The sequence below is a fragment of the Ischnura elegans genome, chromosome 12, assembly GCF_921293095.1.
Source record: "Ischnura elegans chromosome 12, ioIscEleg1.1, whole genome shotgun sequence".
NCBI classification, from domain to species: domain Eukaryota; kingdom Metazoa; phylum Arthropoda; class Insecta; order Odonata; family Coenagrionidae; genus Ischnura; species Ischnura elegans.
Window position 1 is genome coordinate 4,015,206 of NC_060257.1, and position 24,585 is coordinate 4,039,790.

General features: G+C 39.2%; 1 protein-coding gene across 1 annotated transcript in view; it reads left to right on the plus strand.

Annotated features, from left to right (window-relative positions):
- Positions 1-11,457: 11,457 nt before the first annotated feature.
- Positions 11,458-24,585, plus strand: part of LOC124169331 (nucleolar protein 10) — a 39,214-nt gene continuing 26,086 nt past the window's right edge. Inside the window, exons 1-9 of the mRNA XM_046547914.1 lie at positions 11,458-11,596; positions 11,680-11,725; positions 11,913-12,127; positions 12,204-12,340; positions 12,440-12,652; positions 14,776-15,049; positions 21,928-22,047; positions 22,143-22,287; positions 23,086-23,246. Coding sequence (XP_046403870.1) covers positions 11,531-11,596; positions 11,680-11,725; positions 11,913-12,127; positions 12,204-12,340; positions 12,440-12,652; positions 14,776-15,049; positions 21,928-22,047; positions 22,143-22,287; positions 23,086-23,246 — 1,377 coding nt within the window. The 5' untranslated portion in view covers positions 11,458-11,530. The remainder of the gene's footprint in view (positions 11,597-11,679; positions 11,726-11,912; positions 12,128-12,203; positions 12,341-12,439; positions 12,653-14,775; positions 15,050-21,927; positions 22,048-22,142; positions 22,288-23,085; positions 23,247-24,585) is intronic.

Here is a 24,585-nt window from a genome sequence, read left to right on the forward strand (position 1 = left end):
CCACCCCAAGGGTGTTCGTCAAGCGAATTCAGATTACTCCAGCATTCATAATATAAATACCCAAGGGTAGCAGAAATTATAGGAGCCACTAAGAGGTCTGAGTGCAAGATTTACAAACAAGCAAACTACGCAAGGGAAATTTGAAAATAAATTTGTCACTTTCATCTCGAGATCTACAGCAAAGATCCCATAAGCACAAATTCCCATACATCTATGAAGTATTTCTGCCGGTGTAATCTATTTTTTACCATTCTAGTTACGTAGGAACAAGCAAAAAAAATAAAATAATTTTCGTGGACTGATGACAGAAATCTATTGCATATAAAACGTTGCTGCTTTTTCATACTAATATTTAAAAAATAGTATATCATTAGCAACTTTTTTTGCATATAGCATAAGAAAAGGTAATATTCTATAGGCTAATCAAATTTACTTACCATTCATTCCTGCGCATCTCTCTCCATTGCAGATTAATCCCAAGATAAACCTCCCGCAAAACTGATACACCATTACATACACACTGGCTCGTATTACTGCAAATAATTGGAAAGAATCTCATATTACAATATTGCTCTTATCATACACGAACCGATAGTGCAAAATTCATTAAAAACTAAACCATGAAATATAATTGCAGCAAAATCCAGCTTCTACCATGAGGGAAATCTTAAGTAAGGAAATATTAAAAGAGAGCTTTAATTTGCGCTTTAACTTATTCAATCATCTGCCCTTATTGATTACTAATGCCACGTAAATTAACTGCCGAGAAGAGAAAATAAGAGGAGAATTATGTAAGGCCTTGTTTGATTATACTCTGCGAAATTCGCGTATCATTGTTTCAAATTTTAGCAATACAATCACAAGCCGACTGCGCAAATGAGAGGCGTCTATGACAACCCTCAAAACGAAATATTAAGAAATAAATCCCAAAGGCTCTCCGCATTGTGAAAACCATGTGATAAAACCCACTGCACATTACTGACTGACTGATTCATGCAAATATTATGGGCAAACGAGAGGAGATACGACAAGAAGTCGCCACAACCAGAGCACGTCATACGTCTAGAGACCAATATTCAAACCAATCGGAACACTTATACTTTTTTTCCAAATCGCAGAGTAATACTATTTCACGAATTATAATCTCAACAACGAAGGGAGATATCGTGTTGCGTTATAGCGTTCAATAAAAATTTCCGAGTCTGGGTGGGTCAAAGCCCAATGCGAGCGCAAGTGAGTCATACCACGTGACTGACCATGGCAAGGTCAGGCAATCGGCGGTCAAATGCCGCGGCCTTACAAAAACCTCAACAACCTTGGCCATAAGACCCCGAAAATTCTTCCATAATATTCTTGTGAGATGAGCTATTACTATATCGTAATCTTTATTTCCCTACGACGGGGAAAAATCACTATATACTTTAGATGCTATCAAAACCTTTTCGAAATCACAAAGAATTACACGCGAATGACCTTAGGAAAAGCACTTCGTCCCCGATTCACGAATAGGAACTCGAAGTAAAATCATTATAATCAGAAACCAACTTACAAGGGGAGACCACGAACCTTGCTCCGCCTTTTTCAATGCCGTATTTTCCATGGCCTCCGGAATGGTGAACACATCCCTGAACTAGTAGTGGTTCCGTTGAATGGGCCTTAGTTTGGCTGTAATTAATTAATTTTAATGCGGTACTTTTCACAATCCGCATATAGTCCCATGATATCACGTGCCTCTCAAGCGGGTCGGGTGGGGTAGTGGTTAGCGTTTACGGCTGCCACCCGGGGGACCAGGGTTCAAGGCTCTGTGATGGCGTCTTATTTTCTTGCCTCCATTGTGATCATACGGCGTCAACTTTTTTATTAATTTTAATTGCGACAAGCACAGACATGAGACTATTTTTTTATCACCATAATGACGTTTAGGTATTTAAGCAGTGTCATTTTCAACGCGGAGAAGTGAAGGCTCCACTCTCTACTCAAAAACATAACGAAAGATTAACGGGGGGCTAAAACAGTGGCTTTTTTTGGTAGAAATGACATTTTTTGGTGCATATCTTGTTATTACATTGGAAGGGCTACGGAAAATTTTGGGAAGCGGCGAGCACAAGACACATTTGGTGTAATTGTTGCTTTTAACCCTCTAGCGGGCGCGATTGTTATTGCTTCACAACCGGGCGAATGGCGTACTTTGCCTATGTTATATGCATATATGATAATACTCGATTTTTGTTAAAAATAATCTTTACTTGTAGAAATTAGTAAAATCTTGTACATTTATAGGTGATACAGATATAAAGGTACAGAGGTGGTATACGGCCGGTCTCCCGGCGTAATTTATACTCCACGTGTGACGGGTTCCTCTTGCTGATCTAAAAAAAATTAGCTACAATACCTCGAACTTTGAAAACTCACAATATAGACAGTCAAAGTACATTGTAGGAATACACGAGACCATTCTAGCCCAGAATGTACGTACGATGTTGAAATCCTTGGCTTTCGAAGATTGACGTATTTTATACGCTACCACGTCCGGTCCAGGGTCATAAACTTTTATTTCATCCTATTTATTAATGGAAATTATATTTCGGAATGGTTATTTTAGCACATAGGTACTGTGTAAGTAAACTCCCTTTGGAGTAAAGTGAATTACAAGTGTTCGAGAAATACGGCATTTTATAATCGTTTTTTGTTCTTATTAATTATGTCTGTACGAATGTTGTTGGTCGCCGCGAGCCTTTAATGACATGTGCTCTAGCAAGAGTGGTTTCCATTTTTAATGTGGAAGTTCATCAGTATAAGCAATGAAAAAATTAACAATTTGGCGCACACCAACACCATGCTAGTGTAGTCGTCGTATCTCCGTGTTTGAAATGACACTGCTTAAATACCTAAACGTCATTATGGTGATAAAAAAAGTCCCATGTCTATGCTTGTCGCAATTAAAATTAATAAAAAAGTTGACGCCGTATGATCACAATGGAGGCAAGAAAATAAAAAGCCATCGCATAGCCTTGAACCCTGGTCCCCCGGGTGGCAGCCGTAAACGCTAACCACTACCCCACCCGACCCGCTAAAGAAGTACGTGATATCATGGGACTATATGCGGATTGCGAAAAGTACCGCATTAACATTAATTAATTACAGCCAAACTAAGGCCCATTCAACGGAACCACTACTAGTTCAGGGATGTGTTCACCATTCCGGAGGCCATGGAAAATACGGCATTGAAAAAGGCGGAGCAAGGTTCGTGGTCTCCCCTTGTTAGTGATAAAAGGATGACATTATGACCATTGAATCGCTGCAAGAATCAAATCATAATCTGAGCATGAAAGCAAATTAGACTACTAGACGTCGCACTCACGAACAATTTACATGCGATTCGATTCACGACAGTAATTGCATTCATGAGCGCGAAAGAGAGGAAGCAATTAGGCACGATAGAAAATCTAAAAATATATAAATACTATCACCGTATCTTTGGCAGGGAGAAAAAAAAGTACACAAAGCACATGCGAGAACAATACAAAAACACTTTCTTCAAAACCTTGAAGTTATTCCCGAATGGTAGAACATAATCGTAGGTGTCACAAAGCTTGATAGAGAATAAATCTCGAAGAAATAATCATAGACTATTATCACGATAAATTAACTCACATCTTAAACACTAAAAAGTACCAATAACGGCCTACTCATAAAAACGGGGAAACGATTAGTTAATCATGGCTCAATATCTTACCTCTTAACTGGAAGCCGGTCAGCAGCAAACTGTGAATGTCCCCGCCATCAAACTGGGAAGGCGCCACATGATGAATAGTCACATGATTGGGTAACGGCTATGACGTCACGAAATAATAGGTCAAATATATTTTCATGAAAATAATGCAAATGGAGTTTAAGTGTGAAATGAAAGAATTGAGACGTACAGAAACTAATTTTTTTAAATAATATTTTAATTCAAATCGTTCAAAATAATTTATTTTACAAATAGAATGTTTTCATTTCGCGGAAGACTACAACGCCACCTGTCGAGGACTATTTCCGACACTGATTGTCTTTTGTCTTGTGTGAGCGGGAGACGCAGGGAAGCCGACTTACAAAAAATATTGGGGGGCCCAAACCGGGGTACTTGCTCCGGGAAATTTTATGAGTAGTGAGTTTTAAGTTTTTTAAGCATTTTAGAAGAGTCATATGATCAACATTAGAACACTGATAACTCGAATCTCGATATCTGGACACTCCGGGGAAAATCGGCAATCCTGACACATTTTTTCCTCACACCCATTACGAATTTTTGAGGGGGCTCGGGCCCCTTCAGGCCCAATGGAGTCGGCGCCACTGGGGAGACGTGATGATTCGGACGTTCGTGTGGAGCGGAAATCGACGTGAGTAATCGTGATTAGGTACGTGAGTTTTTAATTACAATTCGTTATGCATTAAGTGCCCCTGTCACAGATCAACAATCCGAAGATTGATTTGATGTACATCTTCAATTCTCTCTTCTTATATATGTCCTTTCCATGTTTACGTATATCAAAACAGGCGTTATGGATGACGCACTGAGTGAGTAATAATATTTATTTGCAAACCCGCTAAAATGTAATTTTAAACTAATGCACCTAACCTCAAACCGATGTCGTTTTCATTTCTCCAATTTCCAGCAGTGTTCGCGTAAGCTTTTTGCAGGACGTTTATCCTAAGGTTCTTCTTAGATGCTGTCACGTACGTAACGATGAAGTTAGAAGACACGTAATTGTGGATTCGTGGTAAGAGCACGCCCATGGAGCAGTAATTCACGGAAATAATCGTTGCACGTGAGTGAAGCATTAATTTTCATTTACACTCGATCGAAATAGCAATAAATGTATACCATGGGGCCAACCCTTTATTCTAGCTCTTCCAAGGCTAACCCTCACCAAACTGACGGCTAAAGCACCTGAATACAGATGATTCACCACACATGTTTCAAATGGCCTACTATTTCTTACGGGTGGCTCTGAACGGCTATTATGAATGATATTTTTAGCACCAGATCTCATTGTTTGGTAATAATTCAATAATGCGGAGGGATCTCTCTTGGGAATTTACCTTGAATTAAATTTTATTATGAATATTTCCCCAGATAAATTTCACCATTTACCGCAGAAATATTGAGGTTGGGGTTTTTGATTTTTGACTTCAGCTTTTGGTAATTAGGAAGAAAATTTTCTATTGCCGCCGGATGCGAATTATTAAGACTACTTAAACATTTAAAGAGGACGAAAACCTTAAGCAATTCAGCAGGAGGGTCACACTTATAGGATAAAGGGTAAGAGTGGGTTAGTGCATTGGTATATGCAGATTGCATCTTGTGGTGATGTGCAAGATCAATACATGGATGGTTATGATAATCAATTTTGAAAAAGAATGCCCCATAATACTCTATATTTGAATTGGTGTTAATTTATGAATTTTAAAAATGCTTATAAAGTATGAAAGAAATTGTTGGTGGAAAGGGAGTATTACAATAACTATTACAACTGCTTAAATAGAACCGTGGCTTGGTGCTGTTGTACAACGAGCTCTATTAATAAAGCCAATGCAACTGTATAGATGAAGATAAGATTACTTAGAAAAGGTAAAGACTGTCATTAGTTGATATTTTACCTTTTATTTTTAGCCTTTTGCCTCTTCCCACGAGAATGAATCCAAATCTTAAGATCCAATGATTGTTATTCCTCTTATGTCCCTCACATGACAACTCCACATGAAACACCATGTAACACCATCACCACAATATGCTTCCACACAATCACCATTGAACACACTTAATTAACACTGTGCCATGCGCTGACCGTGTGATTTCCAAATTGAGATTTTATATTCCTTCACACAGAGTATGAACTTCTTCAAAATGCGCAGCGAGCAATTTATGTGTTTCAGACGCACAAATCACAGCCTCCCTACTATGAGAAGTAATTATTTCACATTGAGGATAACACACAGCACTCTGGAACAAAATTCAACACTCTCATTGCATCGCTATCCAGCAAACTGAGCTCTTTACTGAATGACTTCGCTCCGATCCGAAATTTTCTCCACCCTCAACTCTGAATTGCGTCACGCCAAATTCCAAAGACACAGCCTCTTCCACGCGTTTGCACATTACCTCAGTTCACAGGCGCTTTATTCCATATACAATACAACAAGAAGGACGGGTTGTACACGTTGACCGCGCGTATAAATGCTGGGCGATTATTCATGACGGCTTCGTACGGAGTAGAGAGCACGTCTTCCCTTCGAGAGCATTGCTTAAGGTAATATGAAGCTATGGACAAAATACCATTCCTCACAGCGGCACACAATGGGGTCGACTCAATATTAGAAGTAGATGGCGAACCGAGGATTCTCAAGTCCATGAGATGGAATTATGATCGCAATAGGTAGTTCAACATGATCGTTAGTCACTGCGATGGCTGTGGACGTGATATTAAGTAACTCTTTACACCTAGGTCTACACACACGAGTCTTATCTCCGAGAACGGCTAATGGGGCCTTTTATGTTTTAATCGCGTCCAGTCAAATGGGACCCGTGGGCTGTAGGAACGCGTCGGGCTCCCGCTTTGGGTCTTCGCCCAGTCGAGTCGAGTTCCATCCCTTTGCGGCCTCAGTCACTGTGGCGCTCATGGGATTTCAATTTTGTGGTTGATGAACATGGCAGGAGATACTATCGGGGGAGGGGGCGGTGGAACAAAACCTCTGGAATGTCTTCTCCCCGCCGGTGGTATGTGTATTGCAGCCAAAAGCGTACGTAAGAAAGTAACTTTGTGGCTCGCAGTAATATTGCACATAGTTTTACTCGTTTGCTCAGTTTTGCAGTAATTGTTGTACTCCTTTTGCTGAACCAGGGCCGGAAAGTAGCGGCTTGGCCATAAGGACTCTCGGACGCCGCCCATCCCAACGATTTGAAAAAGGAAAAAAAATTAAATGCCCATTCAATTATAATTATACATCTAATTATCCAAAGTGTTTTTTTTTCAATCGAATACATAGAAAATATAGGAAAAACACGCAACAATAGCGCGAAAAGTTCGCATTTGTAGCCGCGGGGCGCTGGCCAAAACGTCCCAATCTATCACCATGCAGTCATATGAAGAGTGTTAGTGGTGGGGGCTGCTGGTGCTATGACGCGTCCAAGCTTGTGCGCTTGTGCCTTATGGAAGTCTTGGGACGTCGCCCGAGCATGCGCAGAGCGACGTATCCAGTGAGTTGACATCGCCGCGCCGACCGGCGGCCGTATAATCTTGGTGTGGCAGTATTACAAAATACCTTTTTTGGTGACCAATTGACTTATTATGTGTAAATTGTTTTTATGTTAATAGGCCTAGTTGTAGTTGAGTTAATCGAGTTAGTGATGGTTAGTGTTTTAGTGTCGGTGATTTTTTTTTAACATTAGGGAGTCATAATGGTCTCTAGATTGTCTTAAACGTTCAGTACAATGCACAAAATATTCAAAAATGTTGACCCCCTGGTGGAGTGTGTCCCTCCCAGCATTTGACTCACGAGCCGTCACTGGAGCCGGATCATGCATGAGGGAATTCCAAGTGAAGCTGGGTTGTTTCTTGTTTCACTTGTAGTCGTCAACAAAGACGTTAATAAATGGATAATAGTGTTCTTTGCAATTCCTGTTATTACGTTACAGATTGCAACACCCTGAAACAGTGGACCCCCCACCACAATGGGCCACCAACACCCTAAATCGAGCCCTGAGCAGAACTGCATTAGATGAAAAAACTGCTGTGTTTTCAAAGTTAAGATGCAAACAATAAATATTTCTAAATGTTATTGTTAGCCTTTCTGATTGTTTTCTCAGTGTTCAGATCTTCGATCAAGTAATATCATACTCATGTACAACTTAAAAAATTGTTTTTTGAGGGGATTTTATTCTTAAAAATATTTTGTGGAGTGCATTAGCATCTATTTCACTACACTACTCTAATTATTATAATATCCGTCTCCTCATTGTTACTCTCATCTATTGTGAGTCCAAAGTGAGATTGGAAGGTATAGCTATTATTATTACAGTATTCTACCGATTAAGGTAGGTTTCCATGGAGTACTAAAGTAGTGACCTGGGAGCCACCCTTTCCTTCCAGCGCTACCTTCTTCAATTCACTGTAAGGCCTACTCTCTTTCAATCTATCTAAAAATCCTATTCTTTTCCTTCCCCTCCCTCGTTTCCCCAACATTCTACCCTCCAACACCATTTTCAACATCCCTTCACCGCTAAGCACTAACTCCATCCAAACCTTCTGTCTCTTGCGTATCTCATCTAAAAGCTGCCTCTCCTCGCCAACCATATCCAGCACTTCGTCGTTCCTTTTCCTCTCCGTCCATTTCACCCTCTCCATTCTTCTCCATACCCACATCTCGAATGTCTCCAATCTTCTCTCGTCTTCTTTCCTCAGTGTCCACGTTTCCGCACCGTAGAGAGCTACACTCCAAATCAAACTCTTCACTAACCTTTTCTTTAAACTCTTACATAACGATCCTCTAAGAAGCTCCTTCCTGTTCATGAACGCCTCCTTTGCTAATGCAATTCTCTTCTTAATGTCCTTACTACTGTATCCGTTTTCCTCTAACGTACTGCCTAAATAGTTGAACTGCTCAACCTGTTCAAGTTTTTCACCACCCATTTTTATCTTAAGTCTCACATTCCTCGCTCGTGATGCTTTACAAAACCGCATCACCTTAGTTTTCTTGTGATTAATTCTCATCCCATACTCCTCGCAACGCTCGTATAACGCATCCACTAGAGCCTGAAGCCCCCTCGCTGACTGGCTAATCAGCGCCTGATCATCCGCGAATCTCACTGATTTGAACATCATTTCTCCCACTTTTATTCCAGCTTCTAACTCATCCCACGCTTCCCTTACCATCTCTTCAGCGTACATGTTAAAGAGCAGCGGCGATAGAGGACAGCCTTGCCTCACACCTCGGCCAATGCTTGTCCACCCAGATTCTCCGTCCGCTACCAGCTCACTTGCGCAGTCTGGGCCATATACAGATTACGAATCAGTCGTCTATCCCTCCAATGTACACCTATTCTCTTGAGAATATCCAATAACATTACCCAGTTCACTCTATCAAAAGCTTCTTCAAAATCCATAAAGCAGACATACACGCCCTGCTCATATTCTAGGTTCCTCTCGACGATGGACCTCATTACTGCTATTGCATCACGAGTTGACTTCCCTTTTCTGAAACCAAACTGATCTTCGCCCAAATACTCGTTTGCCCTCGCCTCCATTCGTCTGTTCAATATCCTTAGTACCATTTTCGCCGCGTGCGATATTAGGCTAATAGTCCTGTTATCACCGCATTCCACAGCTTTCTTCTTTTTCGGTAGCGGAATTAAAACCGTCTTCCTCCGGCCAACATCCCTCCTCTTAGACCCTGCGTACTAGTTCGAAAAACCTTTTCTTACCTTCCTTCCCTAGATTCTTTAGAAGCTCACACGGGATATTGTCCACGCCTACTGCTTTCCTAGTCTTCATATCATGAAGTGCTCTCTTTATTTCCGAATCTAATATCCCCGGCCCAAGATTATCTTCCATCACTTCACTTTCATACAATTTAAAAAAAGCTAATGTTCTTCGATAACCAAATATTACGTAGGTACTATCCTTGGCCCATTATGTGACCAAGGCACGTGGAGGATACGGACCAACGGACTCCTCAATCACGATTCCGACATTACGGCGCAAATTAATGAAAGGAGATTGTGATGGGTTGAAGTGAACTTTAATTAAAACTTTCTTAAACTTTTTTGCGCCCACCGCCCTTGAGTTTTTTCTGTATCCGCTACTGTCCACACTGATGATGGCGGCGGAAAATCTTCCATTAGGCAGACGACCAATGTGGCGCCCAAGGCTACATGGGGAGATAAAGTGATTCAAAAGACTCATCGTGACACCTGAGGCTATAATGCACGACCGAGAAGGAAGGAAGGGCGAGCAGATGTTGACAAACACCTTTTGGGGTTTTGGGAGTGCCCGCCAATGAAAGGTATTTGTAAGTGCTTGGAGGGTGATTGATTAAAGTCGCCCGACGAAGGTATCTCAGCCCGAAGCAATTAAGACATTTGTAGAACAGCCCGGAAGAAGCTGTTGTTGATCACGCATGCTGTGGGAATACTTTCGGATGAATGGGTAAGTGAAATGGAGGTGCTACTTGGCGCTGCATCGCAATCGTCAGTCTGCACTTCGAATACGCGGCAAGCAGAGGGGAACCGGCGCATAAAGATTCTGCTCGTGAAATAAACGGTATACAAAGGGAATCTTAACATAGTTTATCTTCTCTTGCGTGATATCAGTGAGGAGTATGTGGAAGGAACTTAAATCTACTCGATCACAATAGGGTGGTTTCATTTTATTTTTTTATTGCCTAAATCGAAAGATAATTACTCCTAAAGTACGTATTTCACACTTCTAGATTTTTAAATGACGATTTATATTTTTCGCGATTAAATGAAAAGTGAAAATTTTCAAGCGCGCGAAAACGCGACGGCTAAGTATGAATGCTGGGAAAAGCACCTGGTACGTCTTTCTGACTCCCGCTGCCGCCATGTGAGGTGACCTTGATCGAGGCTTTGAGCGCTGATACGACGCAGGATACTAGCATGTAGCCGAGTACCCTGCTAGCTGGTAGCGCTTGGCTTACATAAGGATTATTAATACCTTATCAAACGAAGAAAACTTTCCAACCTTAGCCAGTTTTAATAGGTGATTAATAAGACATGTTTCCCTGAGCTCTGTGCCTCGTGCATGCATTGGTAACCTCAGACGATGTATAACTCCTATCTTCTCCTATAGAAACTAGGTCCCTGTGACGTCACGTGGAGTAGCATCGCATGGTCGCCAATCTGGCCTTTTTCAAATGAGAATAAAATTGACCATTGTCATTCGTCTAAACCGGTATTTCTAAAACAAAATAATTTGTATATTATGAATACACTAATGATGGGTAACGAATCGCAATCAATGCCTTTCGTTTTCTTTGATGAGGGTAACTACCCTATTGCGGCTGTGAGAAGACTTGGGTCTGCCTTGCATCACCCGGCATTATGTAAATATTTCTTAGTAATCTGAGTTATTTGAAGACTATAACAAGATAATATGAAAATACGTTCATTTTTGTTCCTGTAGATTACGGATTATAAACTATTTTTTATAAAGGCCTTCAAAAAGCATGTACAAAATGAAGAAAATTCTCTATATTTTTAAACTTCGCGGTACTGTACCTAAATTCTAACCTTTATGATAATTTTTAAGGTTTATTTAATGGAATTAGTGCACAGTTTGTGCATTTAAAAGTGTAATAGCTATCACGAGTACTCGGTTCTTACTATTCCACGATTTGAGTTTGGCGGCGGAATGGATCAAAGGTGAAAAATGAAGTACGAAACGCTGGACAACACAAATGAACTACGAAATTCGTTTGTTTCGCACATGTGATAATGTTTACAAAATTCAGTTGATAGTAGAGAGTAAAAATGCAGGTTTCCGACCCAAATAATGTGAAAATATATAATTTAAGTGCTGGAAAATCGTTACCTGAGGTAATATTCGTGTGATTTTTCGATGTAAGTAGTTACTAACTCGTTCATAGCTCGTGGGTAGTAATTTTCTGAACGTTTTTCAGTGGCTGTCCGACAGGAAGAGACGAGCATTACTTAAAAAGGATGTCGGTAAGTCAAATATTTCTGTAAATATGATTTTAATTTCAATGCGTTCTGAATACATTAAAGTGGAGTACGATAACGAATCCGTCACAAATGAAATGCCCGAAATCTCGGTTCATGTTTTTGTGCTGTGCGGACTGACCCTATTTTCGAAGGAAGTATCGATGTGCATGAATATCACTTTCGTTTTCAGATGTCCGGCGGAGAATTGAACTCATTCAAGATTTTGAAATGCCGGGAGTTAGCACTTCAATCAAAGTATCCCATGATGGGCAATACATTCTTGCCACAGGAATATATAAGCCCAGGGTGAGGTGTTACGATGTGAACAATCTCTCAATGAAATTTGAGAGGTGCTTTGATTCAGAAGTAGTCACATTCGAAATTCTATCGGAAGACTACAGCAAGGTGAGCCGTATTTGTATATTCATTGATTACAGCCAAGATATGAACGTTGGTTTTGACTTTCACTTTCAATTTTCAGTTAGTGTTTCTTCACTGTGATCGTTATGTGGAGTTTCATGCTGCCCATGGTAGATATTGCCGCCTTAGGATTCCCAAGTTCGGACGTGACATGACTTATCACGACACAACCTGTGATTTGTACCTCGTTGGTGCTAGGTAATCGATGTTTTCTTGAATCAATTATATCGAGTGAAAATTTAATTGTAGTTTTCGAATGCCAACTCTGATTCGCTCTTCTTGATGATGTATTTTCAGCCATGAGGCGTACAGGCTTAACCTGGAAAGGGGTCAGTTTTTGGCGCCCTTGCAAACGGAAGCCAGTGAGATAAATGTGGTGAAGAAGAGTGACCACCACCACTTGATCCTGTTCGGAACTGCAGAGGGAAAGGTTGAAGCCTGGGATCCGAGGTCTCGCTCCAGAGTTGGCATACTGGATGTCGCACTTCCGTGTATTGCCAGTGGAACGGAGTAAGTATGACCACTGTTCAGTGGCGGATACAGATGGGGGTCGCAGGGGGCGCACGCCCCCCCTTTGCGGGGCCACCCGTATTGCCAAACATAGCAGAACCATAATTTTAACTTTTTTATATCATAAGATTGCATTGTCTTGAATGTGTGTTAAATCACTTTAGTTAAAATTTCTGAAGCTCTGCATGTGACTTGATTATTTTTTATTGCGATAAAAGTAAAGGTAACTCAAGATGTCTTTTGCGCCCCCCCCTTGAATTTTCTCTGTATCCGCCACTGCCACTGTTCAATCTTTGTCTCTTGTCTTTCTCTAAATAATTTAGTATTATGTGAATCATTGGCATAACTGTGGTGTAATAATTGGAATTACCCCCCAATTATGCTAAAGATAAAAAAATTAGTATCACTGCAATCCTACTTAGTTGAAATAGGGGCCTATTACGTAACTTTGACTCGGAGCTAGAGCTATCTGTAACTCCGCCCGGATTTGTTTTGATTTGTAGCTCCAATCCTATTACGTACCGGCAGGAGTTACGAGAAGTCTCCGAAAGAATGCGGAGCTACAGTGGCTATGGAAAATTCGGAAAATTCACTACACGCAGTAAGGAAGGAAATGCAGAATATCTGAGACGCAGAATAAGAAGATTCTACATTACACACGCCCATAGTGGTATAATGAAAATTCTTTAATAATATTTATCTGTTTTTCCACGCTTAGTCCAGATATTCTGCGTTTCCTTAGTGTGGGTCCCAGAGACCGGCAGAGATATTGAAAAATGTCTTTCGACACTCTGAATAACATTCGAAAATGGTCTTCATATTATTCGATCGGATAGTGGGAACCCCTTATTCGTCTAATTTCTAATGTCAGATGCCTCCTTCTTCTTACATACTCCGCAAACACCCTCATCATCCTTCCCCAAATATATGTTTATTGGTCCATCCATTGCCAAATCCTTCAGATTCCGACCTTCCGACGGCAGAAATCAACAAATGACAGTTGAGAAGCGAAGGAAATCGGGCTGGAGTTATCATTGGGACGGGTCAGAAGCCTGCGTTATTCCAGCCCCGAGATAGCTCCAGTTCGCAACTCCTATCGGAGTTATTTTGACTACTGTAATCGCAAATTGAGCTATGGCAGCCATCATAACTCTTATAGCTCCATAGCTCCGGAGTTATGACTTACGTAATAAGCCCCATACACTAATTATATAATTGTTTTAACTTTTACACTTCTAATTTATTAAATTCGTGTATTGTTAATTAATTCTGAGAGGTTTCTATTATTAACAATCTCAGGGTTTTTTTTGTGTTTTTCCATCATCACCCAGCGTGGTGTGCTATTAGAATCTGATTTGTTCCCCTAAAACCAAGTCAGCCTATCTGACGCCACTGATGTGGATGGCCAAAACCTTCATGTAAAGCAAATCACAATTAAAGTCCTGACATCGGAATGCGTTTTCATAAATGAGTAGTTTTGGGTTAAAAAGAGACATTACTTGTACTGGTATTATTTCATAAGATGTCAAGCTAAGCCAAATTACTGTGTTCTTAGAAAATACAATTGGAAAAATATAGGTTACGCCTCTTTGCATGATATATTAACATGGACAAGTTATGCGTGAATGACTTTTATGGATCAGAATGGAACTTGTACGAAGGCATGAATAAAAATTAGAACTGATTCAATTTTCTGTTCATGTATTCGCACGAGTTGGGTGGTTGCACAGTGCATTTTTGTGTTCATTCACGGTTCATGCATTTAGACATAAACTCGTACAATGTTAATGTATCGTGTAACAATGAGTAAAATAGAGAATGAATCTAAGAAAAAAGTACCAAAGGTGTATCTGTGGAGTCCTAGGAATTCATTTGTGTTTATTTAGCTAATGCATTCTGTATCTTAAATGATGTCATCAAAAAATGTTGTACCTCACGAGTGTGTGACGAAATGCAAATGCTCCCTTGCAGCTCAATGGTTATGTGGTTCTGCAAAGCGAAGCCTCTCAATATGTTATTCATCACATCAAGGCTCATCTTCCCTGCACTCTAAGCCTTTGGTCTTCCTGTATCAATTTGATATATGTATGTATTCAGCTACATGAAATGTGATTTCTTGGCAGGAGGACCCCCAGTCTGTATGGGCCCGTCTTGCCCTCTGTCACATGCATGGAGTTTGACGGCCCTCTCACGCTGGGCGTTGGTTCCGCATCGGGCCAGGTTCTCCTCTATGACCTGAGGTCCTCCAAACCACGACTGGTGAAGGACCACATGTACGGCATCCCCATGCGCTCAATTGCATTTCACCACGGAGGGCCTTCGGGAGAATTCGACTCGTCAGGGAGTATGGTCATGTCAATGGATGCCAATATTCTGAAAATATGGCATTCTGAAACGGTGAGCAAGCAGAACTAAACATTAAGATTAATGATTTCAGAGCCTTGACCACTATAATAATATTCATTTTCTCGAAGTTGGTCTGTATTTTTTGCATCAATTAAGTACAGTAGGAATGAGATTTAGCGAATGCATGGATAATGAATTTTGCTGTATTTCTGCAGTCCCAACAAAATTTACATGGAAATTGTACAGGGGAGCTTTGTGACAACAAAATTTCACGTTTACAAGCAAGGTCATACTTAAGTTATTTCTCATTTAAACTGCAGATTGTGGTGGAGGTCAGTGGTGCAGCGAGGTTTTGTGGGTTAAAACCCCCCCAGAGCTCAGAGAAGTTTTAAAGTTTAAGCCATTTTACTTAATTGGATTGATATTACTAATAGAATAAAATAGTGTAAGGATTAATAAAATATCCCTCAGAAAGCCGTAAAACTCACCATTTTGAACCATTTATCTTAAAATTCCGCAATTTAATAATCTCGCACCTACGGCTTATTCTGGTGGGTATTCCATACCCCCACACATCCCGGTATTAGTGCACCTAAACCCCAACCCCCCCCCCCCCCTCCTCCCAGCCTTAATTCCTGGCTGCGCCCCTGGTAGTGACGTGTGGAGGAAATAGTTTACTTTGGGGATAAGATTTTCATAGGAACGCAAATATAGATCAGAGAGACCAGTAGAGAGTACCCTAGTGACACTTCGCACCACAAAAAATATGCCTAGATGCTATCTATACCCTAGAAAACAACTGATAGACAAGCTTCTTCCATAGAAATAACATTTTTGTCACATTATAGTCGATAAGGATTGGGTATTAACTAGTGATGGGTCGATTCCAAAATTTTATCGATTCCGATCCCGATTCCGATTCTGACATTTCGATTCCGATTCTACCGATACCGATTCCATCGATTCTGGTGCCATTGGCTCCAAGAAAAATATCACTTAATTCCAGGCAACAAGAAAACCACTTTTAAAAATATTACTCCGTGAAAGAGTCAGTTGACAAAAGCATCTTTCATATTTATATGCACTACATACTTTATATGCTTATAAGCACTATGTAATTCAAATATAATAGCTAAATTTCAAAACAGAACATACCTGCAAAGTGGTGTTACATGATGGGTATTACTTTAGAATATTGGCACTCATAATATGTATCCAAACTACAAGGGAGAGCCCTGAGTACACAAATTTTCATAGCTGTAATAAAGATTGCATACTACGTATATGAATCATGTAATATTTGGCCCTTTCAAATTCTCAAGCAGAAAAAACAATTATTCTACATGCTCAGCCAGCAGGTTTTGACGTCTCCATGTTACAGTATTACTGCCTGCAGAAAATTGCCTTTTGCTACACATGTGTGTTATTGGGCAAGTACTTTCCCACCAAAATTGCAAGATTTCTGAGACTTTGGAATTTTTATTAAAAATAATATCAACGATTTTTTTGGAACTTGAATCTTCATGGAATTCAAGTGGACGAAGCGAACGAACTATAGAACTAAACTTTAGTTTTGTAGAGCCAAAAAAATTCTATACTTCTCACGTTATTTAATCAACCTTAAAATCTCTTGCTTTTTTAAGTTCAAGAAAGAAACTAAACGCTACAAATGAATATCACATCGGACGGACGCAGCAACAAAAAAGAGCCTTGTGGTGTGAAAACTCCCCCTTCTGCGCGACTCACCTCGGCGAAGGTGGAAAGGGAAAAAGGGTATCAGTTTTTGTCTTTCGCGGAAACAGTTCATTTTTCTCTCTCTTAAGCATGCTGACTAAATCTCTTCACTTTACATCAATACCCGAGGTATATTTCTTATGCGTGGGATGGTTTCGAAAAATATCCAATCCTTAGTATTTTCACTCGAGTAATGCGCTAAATGTTCCAGTCGATCTATACATAATCCTTTTTAACATCCTCATTTTAGTGTTTTAAGTCAATGAAGACGATTATCAATGCTTTAAATGACGATTTTGAAGACTAATGTTTTAAAAAACTTGAAAAATCAGCCTCAGTTACCGAGCCTTAGAGTTCCGCGGCGTGTAGCACAGCCTCGACGCGCGATTGAAAAATCGCTCTTATTTCCTTAGTTGCAAACTTTTTTTTCCAAGATTTCTAATTAGTACTCTTTAGAAATCTCTACTTTATATTGTGGTTCAAATTTTCCGAGTTATATTTTTCGTAAACGAAAGATAATGTCTACTTTATGTCAAATTTCATGCGAAAACGGGTCAGCCATTTTGCGTTGTAAAACCAGACCGATGAGAGCCAAAATCTTCAAAAGTCATTGAAAGTATAAGAAAAGCACCAGATCAAAGGAATATTGCGTTTTTTTATTCCATAAAACTCATACCAACGCAAAACCACTTGGATAAATTCAAAGATTTTTTGAGGAAAAACGATATCTCGTGTGGCATTGAAAAATTGGTCATGTTTGGGCCTCTGTATCTCACTAAAGGGTCGTATTTATGTAAAATGGCATATATATCTATATCTGGTAATGATTTATGAGTATTTACGCTGAGTTTCAAGTCTCTATCCCCAAAAAGGTTATTTTGGACTTTATTCCAGCTTTTTCCAATTTCGGACCAGTGTGCGCCGGGTAGGAAGACGATCGAGTTTTTTGCGAAACTTTCGACGATCGAGATTCGAAAATTTTCGAGTACTCGCCCATCCCTAGAAGATATGTGTTTTGTTATTACGATTACGTGGCTCAAAAATTCGAATTACTGTTGGAAACGCGGTCGTATATTTTGTTGTTTGAAGTACTACTGGAATCGGAATCGATTTTTCACCTAGGCAAGTACTCGTTTTCGATTCCGGTTCTTGGTCGAGAATCGAGGAATCGAACCGACCCATCACTAGTATTAACCTCTTTGAACATTGATGCAATGAATCCATCCAATACATTGAAAATCTGCTGATAATTGAAAAGCTGATATCTTTATACAGTGAGTCCTCGTTTAACGTCACTTACCGTTCCTGAAAAATGTGACGTTAAACGAAATGATGTTAATCGAAGCACAATGTCCCATAAGAAACAATGTAAAAAGTGAATATCGGCTCCTAGACCTCACAATTCCTACGCGAAAAAATTTTAGCGTATCATATTTGGGCCATTTCTTACGATGGGAATGCCAAACTATGGCATAAACACGAGTCCCTGTCTTCATTGACGGCAATACCAGCAGCGACGTACATCCTTCTCCATTTTTGTATCTTCCCGCGTTTGTTTTTTCGGCTTCGGTCACCTGGGCATCATCGCCTGGGCATCATCATCGCTGAAACATCGTCGCAGTTACAGGAACCAAGATATTGAGAACACGGCGAAAAAGTGACGACAAATACTCCGAGTTCTACCCGGAAAAATTCCTAGAAATCACTTTTCAGGTTCCAGAAAACCGTTATGTCAAGTAAAATTTGCTAAAACTTTACTTGACATTTACGCACTTAACATTTGCGCACCTACCTAAGAATTCATTTTGCAGAAAATTTTCTATAAACGTAATTGAAATTGACAATAAACACACCGTTTTACACTTCGTTTAGACTGACTGTATTACCGCCCACAAAACGAACAACCTGCAACGCCCGCCGCTTTGCATTTTTTCTCGCGCGAAATTTAAAAGACCTGACCAGACCTGACGTTATCGCGAAGCAAAGGTGCGATAAACGAATGACGGTCTCAAAATTTTCGTGACGTTATCGCGAAATGACGTTAAACGGGGTGACGTAGAACGAGGACTCACTGTACGTAATTATTTTTAATTACAGTGTATGTACTAGTCAATTCGAAGAATGCATTTGGTGTTAATGATTTTGTGGGATTCATTGAAACTTATTTAATATAAGCTGCTAAATCATAGAAAATGAGCTTCACAATAAGGAATTTGATACTTTATGGGACCCTAGAATTTTGTTATTAATAGGGTCTACAGTAATACTTGGTCTTGATAATGTTTCAGTTTTTATGCAAACCCTCATTCGAGGGCTTCAGTCTTTTTTCCCACTCCATACCATTGCTATACATATTAAAATAGGCATTACACCTTCACCACACTCTCATCACCACAACCCTACAAGAAAATAAATAGTTGTCGATGTGAGCAATCACAAAGTTGAAATATCATATTTGCAAGAATCTAAGACGAACACGATTCTAAGACGACCCCCCCTTTTTTGGAACTGCACTAGGGAAAATATTTTTTTCCTAATAACGATACGAATAAATGATGAATGCGGGAAAACCATCAATGCGGTGATGTTTGGCTAGGTTGCCTGTCCCAAGAAACTCAGGATTTTGGTGCGTAATTATGATATTCATTAAAGGATTCAAACAAGATTTTAGCGAATTACAGGAATACTAGTAGGTACTTTATCGAAACAGTTAGGTCATATTGCTGATTCGACTAATATCTCTTTCAAATATCATAAAAAACACGACACCTTGCTAAAAAATGTTTCTCCAGTCGGCATTTACGCTATTATGGATTTCTGTCTGATGTAAAAATTCTTAACCATCGAGCGCCATTTCCAGTAAACATATTCACGAGAGCAATGTGCATTTTGTGCCTAAAACAACCGCTTTCGCCGGCGCAGTGATTGGTTGTGAGATGGATCAAAAAGGCCAAAAATAGTCTCTTATTTGAATAGTTCCTGTCTAATAAATATATTTTTAATATAATTGAGGCAGTGTGGAAAACGTGAACAATGTAGTTTTAATAGTCAGCAGCACGCCCACCTGGATCCTCGGCTTCATCTCTCTACTTGTTTTTACCAGGTAGCTCGCTCTACCCCACCCCTACCGTCATGTGCTAGCGGACAACCCAAGGCGTTCTGCAATATTAACGCGCTTCTAGCCCGGATTCTTTTCTTCATGTTCAATTATTTTCAGTCCATCTCTTAAAGTTCTCAATAGTTTCTTTGAAGGGGCCATGGTCCGAAGACGAATAAAACTAGTGAAAATGAAACCTGACTTTATTAAACTCACGCGGAAAACACTTGGTGGTTTGAAGTCAAGCCACCCTGGAAAGTAGGGAACCACTCGTGCGAGGTGAAGTTCGGAACTGATGCTATCGCGCATGGCTTATGCAGAGCATACTGCAGAGGGTGAAGCATGACCATATGACTGCGCCATGAAATATTTTGTCGTAAAGATACCCATTCTTTTCTAATTAGCGTAGCGCCAGAAGGGCAAATGAATTAGAATTGCTGGCAGGGAGAAACCAAATATCCTGAGAAAATATCCCTTTGTCTGTGACAATGGAGATTTATAGCATAACTCATAAATTGTAACTTGATATATGTTTTCGGAAAAAAATACCGCATCAACTTCCGAGAAGCTCAGCTGCGAGGATATCGAGTTTTGCCAGAATGCTAAGTCTCCCTCGTATTTTGACATTTATTTCCTTGCGTAAAATGCTTAAATAAAGTCAGAAATGCGTCCTGTTTGGTCTTATTCTTTTTTTAATTACGCGCACATTACTAATATTTCAATCCAATAAAGGTGTAATATCAATTGCCGTAAGTCATTTTTAGACACCTTTTGGAGTAATAGATGACTCATGCAGCAGTTGACCTCTAGAAATGGGGAACTTCGGAGCAGGTAGGCAGAAATAGGTCAGTGGGGGAGAAAGAGGGATGGGTGAAACACGATTTTATGAGTCTCCTGTAACTTGATATTTTCTTTCAGTGCTAAGGTCTTTGTAATTCAATCCCTGAAAGAGCTGGGACCTTTTGTTTGATTTTGGAGAAGAGGAAAGCGTCAGAGGGGGGAGGAGAGTGCTGAATGGAGGGGGATAACGGATCTTGGGAAATGCGCTAATGTTACTTTCCCATGGCATTGAGCTTCTCCTTATGGTAGTTCCATCTCCTGGGGAAGAATCAATCTGTGTGCCTGTTGTTATTAGCCATAAATGACACGTAGTCATTTCGTCTCATTTTCGTCAAATGATGGATGCGGGAATAATTTTTCGTCGAGACCTTGATCTTCAAACCATCAATACGGGAAAACGATACTTCCGGGAACGATAGATGCGGGAAAAAATTACATTTTCTATATGGAACTTTATTTGGGACCAGAAACTGCAAACGATGAATGCGAGAAAACGATGAATGCGGGAACGATAGATCGGGATTCCACTGAATAACTTTTCTTTCGAAAGCGGCAGTGTAGTGACCTCTTTTCTCTGCCATTGTAATATTCTCAAAGGCACGGAATTACAACTGAATCGATCTCTCTACACAGAGGCAAATCATGTTGCCTTCTTACCGTTGCTCTGAGAAAAATGCGACGACTTTGTAGCAGTTTATCCCGCGACGGCATTGAGACTTTAACGTTACTATTTAGGTAAATTGTAACCAATCACACGAACATTTTGTGAGTTGATCAAGGTTTAACTTGAATGGAGCCGAACCCAGGCTAAAGTAGGCAATCTCGCGGACACGGCAGAAGTGCACCCGGCGACTGATCGGAACGCACCGAATTTTTGCCTGCCTAAAAATGGAATATGTTTTTTTTTTTTACTTGAACGCAAAATTAAATAAGCTAAATTACTGTTCAGCTATTTTTGACGTTGATTTTTCATTGTTTAGCTATCAGGTGGCAAACAGGTATCCGTAATTTTTTCCGAAGTATATTATGCAACCCGATTGACGTCGAGAATTTTGCATTCGATTGTAAGACGAACCGTCTTTTTTGCAGGAGTTAGGAGGGAAAAAAACCTCGTCTTAGATTCGTGCAAATACGGTATAATTGGTACTTTTCTTTTTTATATTATTGGCCAGTTTCAATGTTCTTAAATATCAGCGATCATTTTCCATGACAATTCCTTTCTTTCTAATTTTTCACTCTTGGTTTTTCTATTTCTCAGGGTAAACTCTTCACTTCAATTGAATCGGACGTGGAGTTTAATTCACTGCAGCATGTTCCTGAGACAGGAATGATCTTCATCGCCAATGAAAACCCAAAAATCCTAACCTACTACATTCCAGTGAGTTAACCTTTCCCCTATGTGCTTGTTTACTCTCTATCATGCTCTGTACTGTTGTTGAACTTTAAGTGATTTCAATATCTGTGCTCCCGTAGAGTTTGGGACCTGCTCCGAAATGGTGTTGCTTCTTGGACAATTTGACGGAAGAAATGGAAGAGAACATTTCTGATGTTGTGTATGATGATTATAAGTTTGTTACACGCAAGGAATTGGAAGAACTTGGTCTAACCCATTTACTTGGTAAGTTGGCCATCATTTTTGATGGTAATTTTATCATCAACTTACATTGCTGGACATAGGCGGATTTAGGGGGGGGAAGGGGGGACCCTGAGGCGGATGCTTGAAAAATACACAACATTTTTTCATACTTTCATCATTTCGTTTGTTTTGCTTTGTTTATTACGGAGCCTCAATCGTTTAATTTCATATTAATGACTTTCATTCTCAAGTTTCGAAAGTGATTAATAAGAAAAAGGTAATGGAAAATAGAAAATGATTCATATAGACTGATTGTTTCGTGCTGCAATCTGATCGTAACAAAAATTCATGTCAGGGACTGGAAATAAAAACGATTGAGATTTGATTTGACTTGCCATGGGGCATCAAGAAAATGATTCAATGGGAACATTGCAATTTATTTGAAAGTAATAGCTTGTGTCTATTTTTTATTCTCTTGGGTCTATTTTTTATTCTCTTGGATCTTTAAGATACAATTTTAGATTTCCTGTAAGATTGCTCTGCATTTTGAAGTTATTTTTGCAATTACATGTGGTTACCACCGAACCTTGTGTAGGCATGCCTAGGCCCTTATAGCATAATCTATGCTTTAGATTTCTCATATTTTCCAAGGTAATTACAATATCTGTACCATGTTCCAATCAAATCACTTTTAGTAATTCTGCATTGCCTTGTAAGTGAATTCCACATCACCGGCAATAAATTATTCACCCCTTTTTTCATTTATGTATTTAAATGTTTACTTAGTTTATACCTTAATATTGGTGTTCCATTTTCCTCATCAATTTGTCATCATTTAAGGTACCAATCTACTGAGAGCATACATGCATGGCTTCTTCATGGATGTTAGACTTTATAGGAAAGCATTATCAATAGCTGACCCATTCGCCTTTGATCGGTACAAGAAACAAAAGATAAAGGAGCATATAGACCTTGAAAGGAAGAACAGAGTGCAGGTGAAGGTAAGATTACTTGAAAATTGTGCATTTTATCACTTTTGTTTGGAATTGCTGGCACTTATTGATCGATTCTTTTTCATAACTACATTGCTTCTTATGCATTTGTTTAGAAATAATTCCTATGATTTATGTTATGTTGGTTTCTGCACAAATTTTTACAAATTCCTATTCTGATTCAAATCTTCTGAAATGTATTCCTTTCTTGGTGATCCCAAATGCGTTAGAGTTACTTAAAAATTTAATTAACACTACATTTATGAAATAGCTTAAAATATAATCAGTATTTAATATAATTTATTTCCATGCATGTAAATAATTAAACTCTTGTCAAATTATGATTAAAAATAGCTCAATTTCAGAAAACAGAATTCTTTGAAGGAGCCAAAACTCTTAATCATATACAGTAAAACCCCTCCTTTACACTTTTGAGTGGGACAAGGAAAAAAAGTGTAAATCGCGGGAAAGTGTAAAATCGAGGTTAGGCACAACTTTATGGAAAATAACCCCTTTAAATATAGTTAAATGTTCTATTTTTCATATGGATCATGTTCTAAATGAATAGCAAGTATAAAACCTTTAATTATGATAACAAAAAATTCTTTACTAGTACTGAACTCTCAGTGAGGTAGATCATACAAAACATCAGTCTTCTGAAAGAGATCCTTTAACACAGATAATTGCTGATAAATAAGTAAAACGGATAAACATATTCCATTAACTCCATAAAATTTAAAAAATCTTTTAAAGTAAAAATATTTTAATCTTTGGACAAACTAAAAAAAATATTTGACTTAAAATCCATTTAACATTTAATTAAAAACAATACTTATCAACCTTAACTCTCAAAAAGTCTTCTTAAAATTGAAAGCAAATAATTTTATATCACAGAGTTTAAATTAAATATTCTGGGATGAATTCAGTGATGAAAAAGAAGCACCATTACAATATGTTCTTTTAATTAGCCTTCTTCTGGAAATATTCCATTATCTTTGTTTGATTGGTCATTTTATTTGTGCAAATTATTTATCCTTTTTTTTTCTATGATGTCCAACACCTCTAATTCTCTCTCATTTCCTGCAACAGTTGGTAAATGTAGCCTTAGTGCACTTACAGCAGATATAGCATTGATTGCTCTTTCTTTTGGCATTTCTGTATCATCATCATCCTCCTCACTTGTCTTGATATTTTTAAAACATCTGGGATTTTTGGATTTTCCAATGACAAATGGCCTTAACTTTTCACTACCATTAGCATTAGCACCTCACAATATGTACTGTTAAATGCACATTGCTATGCTTCCCACCATGGCAAGATTCACCTCTAAACTCTTAAAGTCTTATGG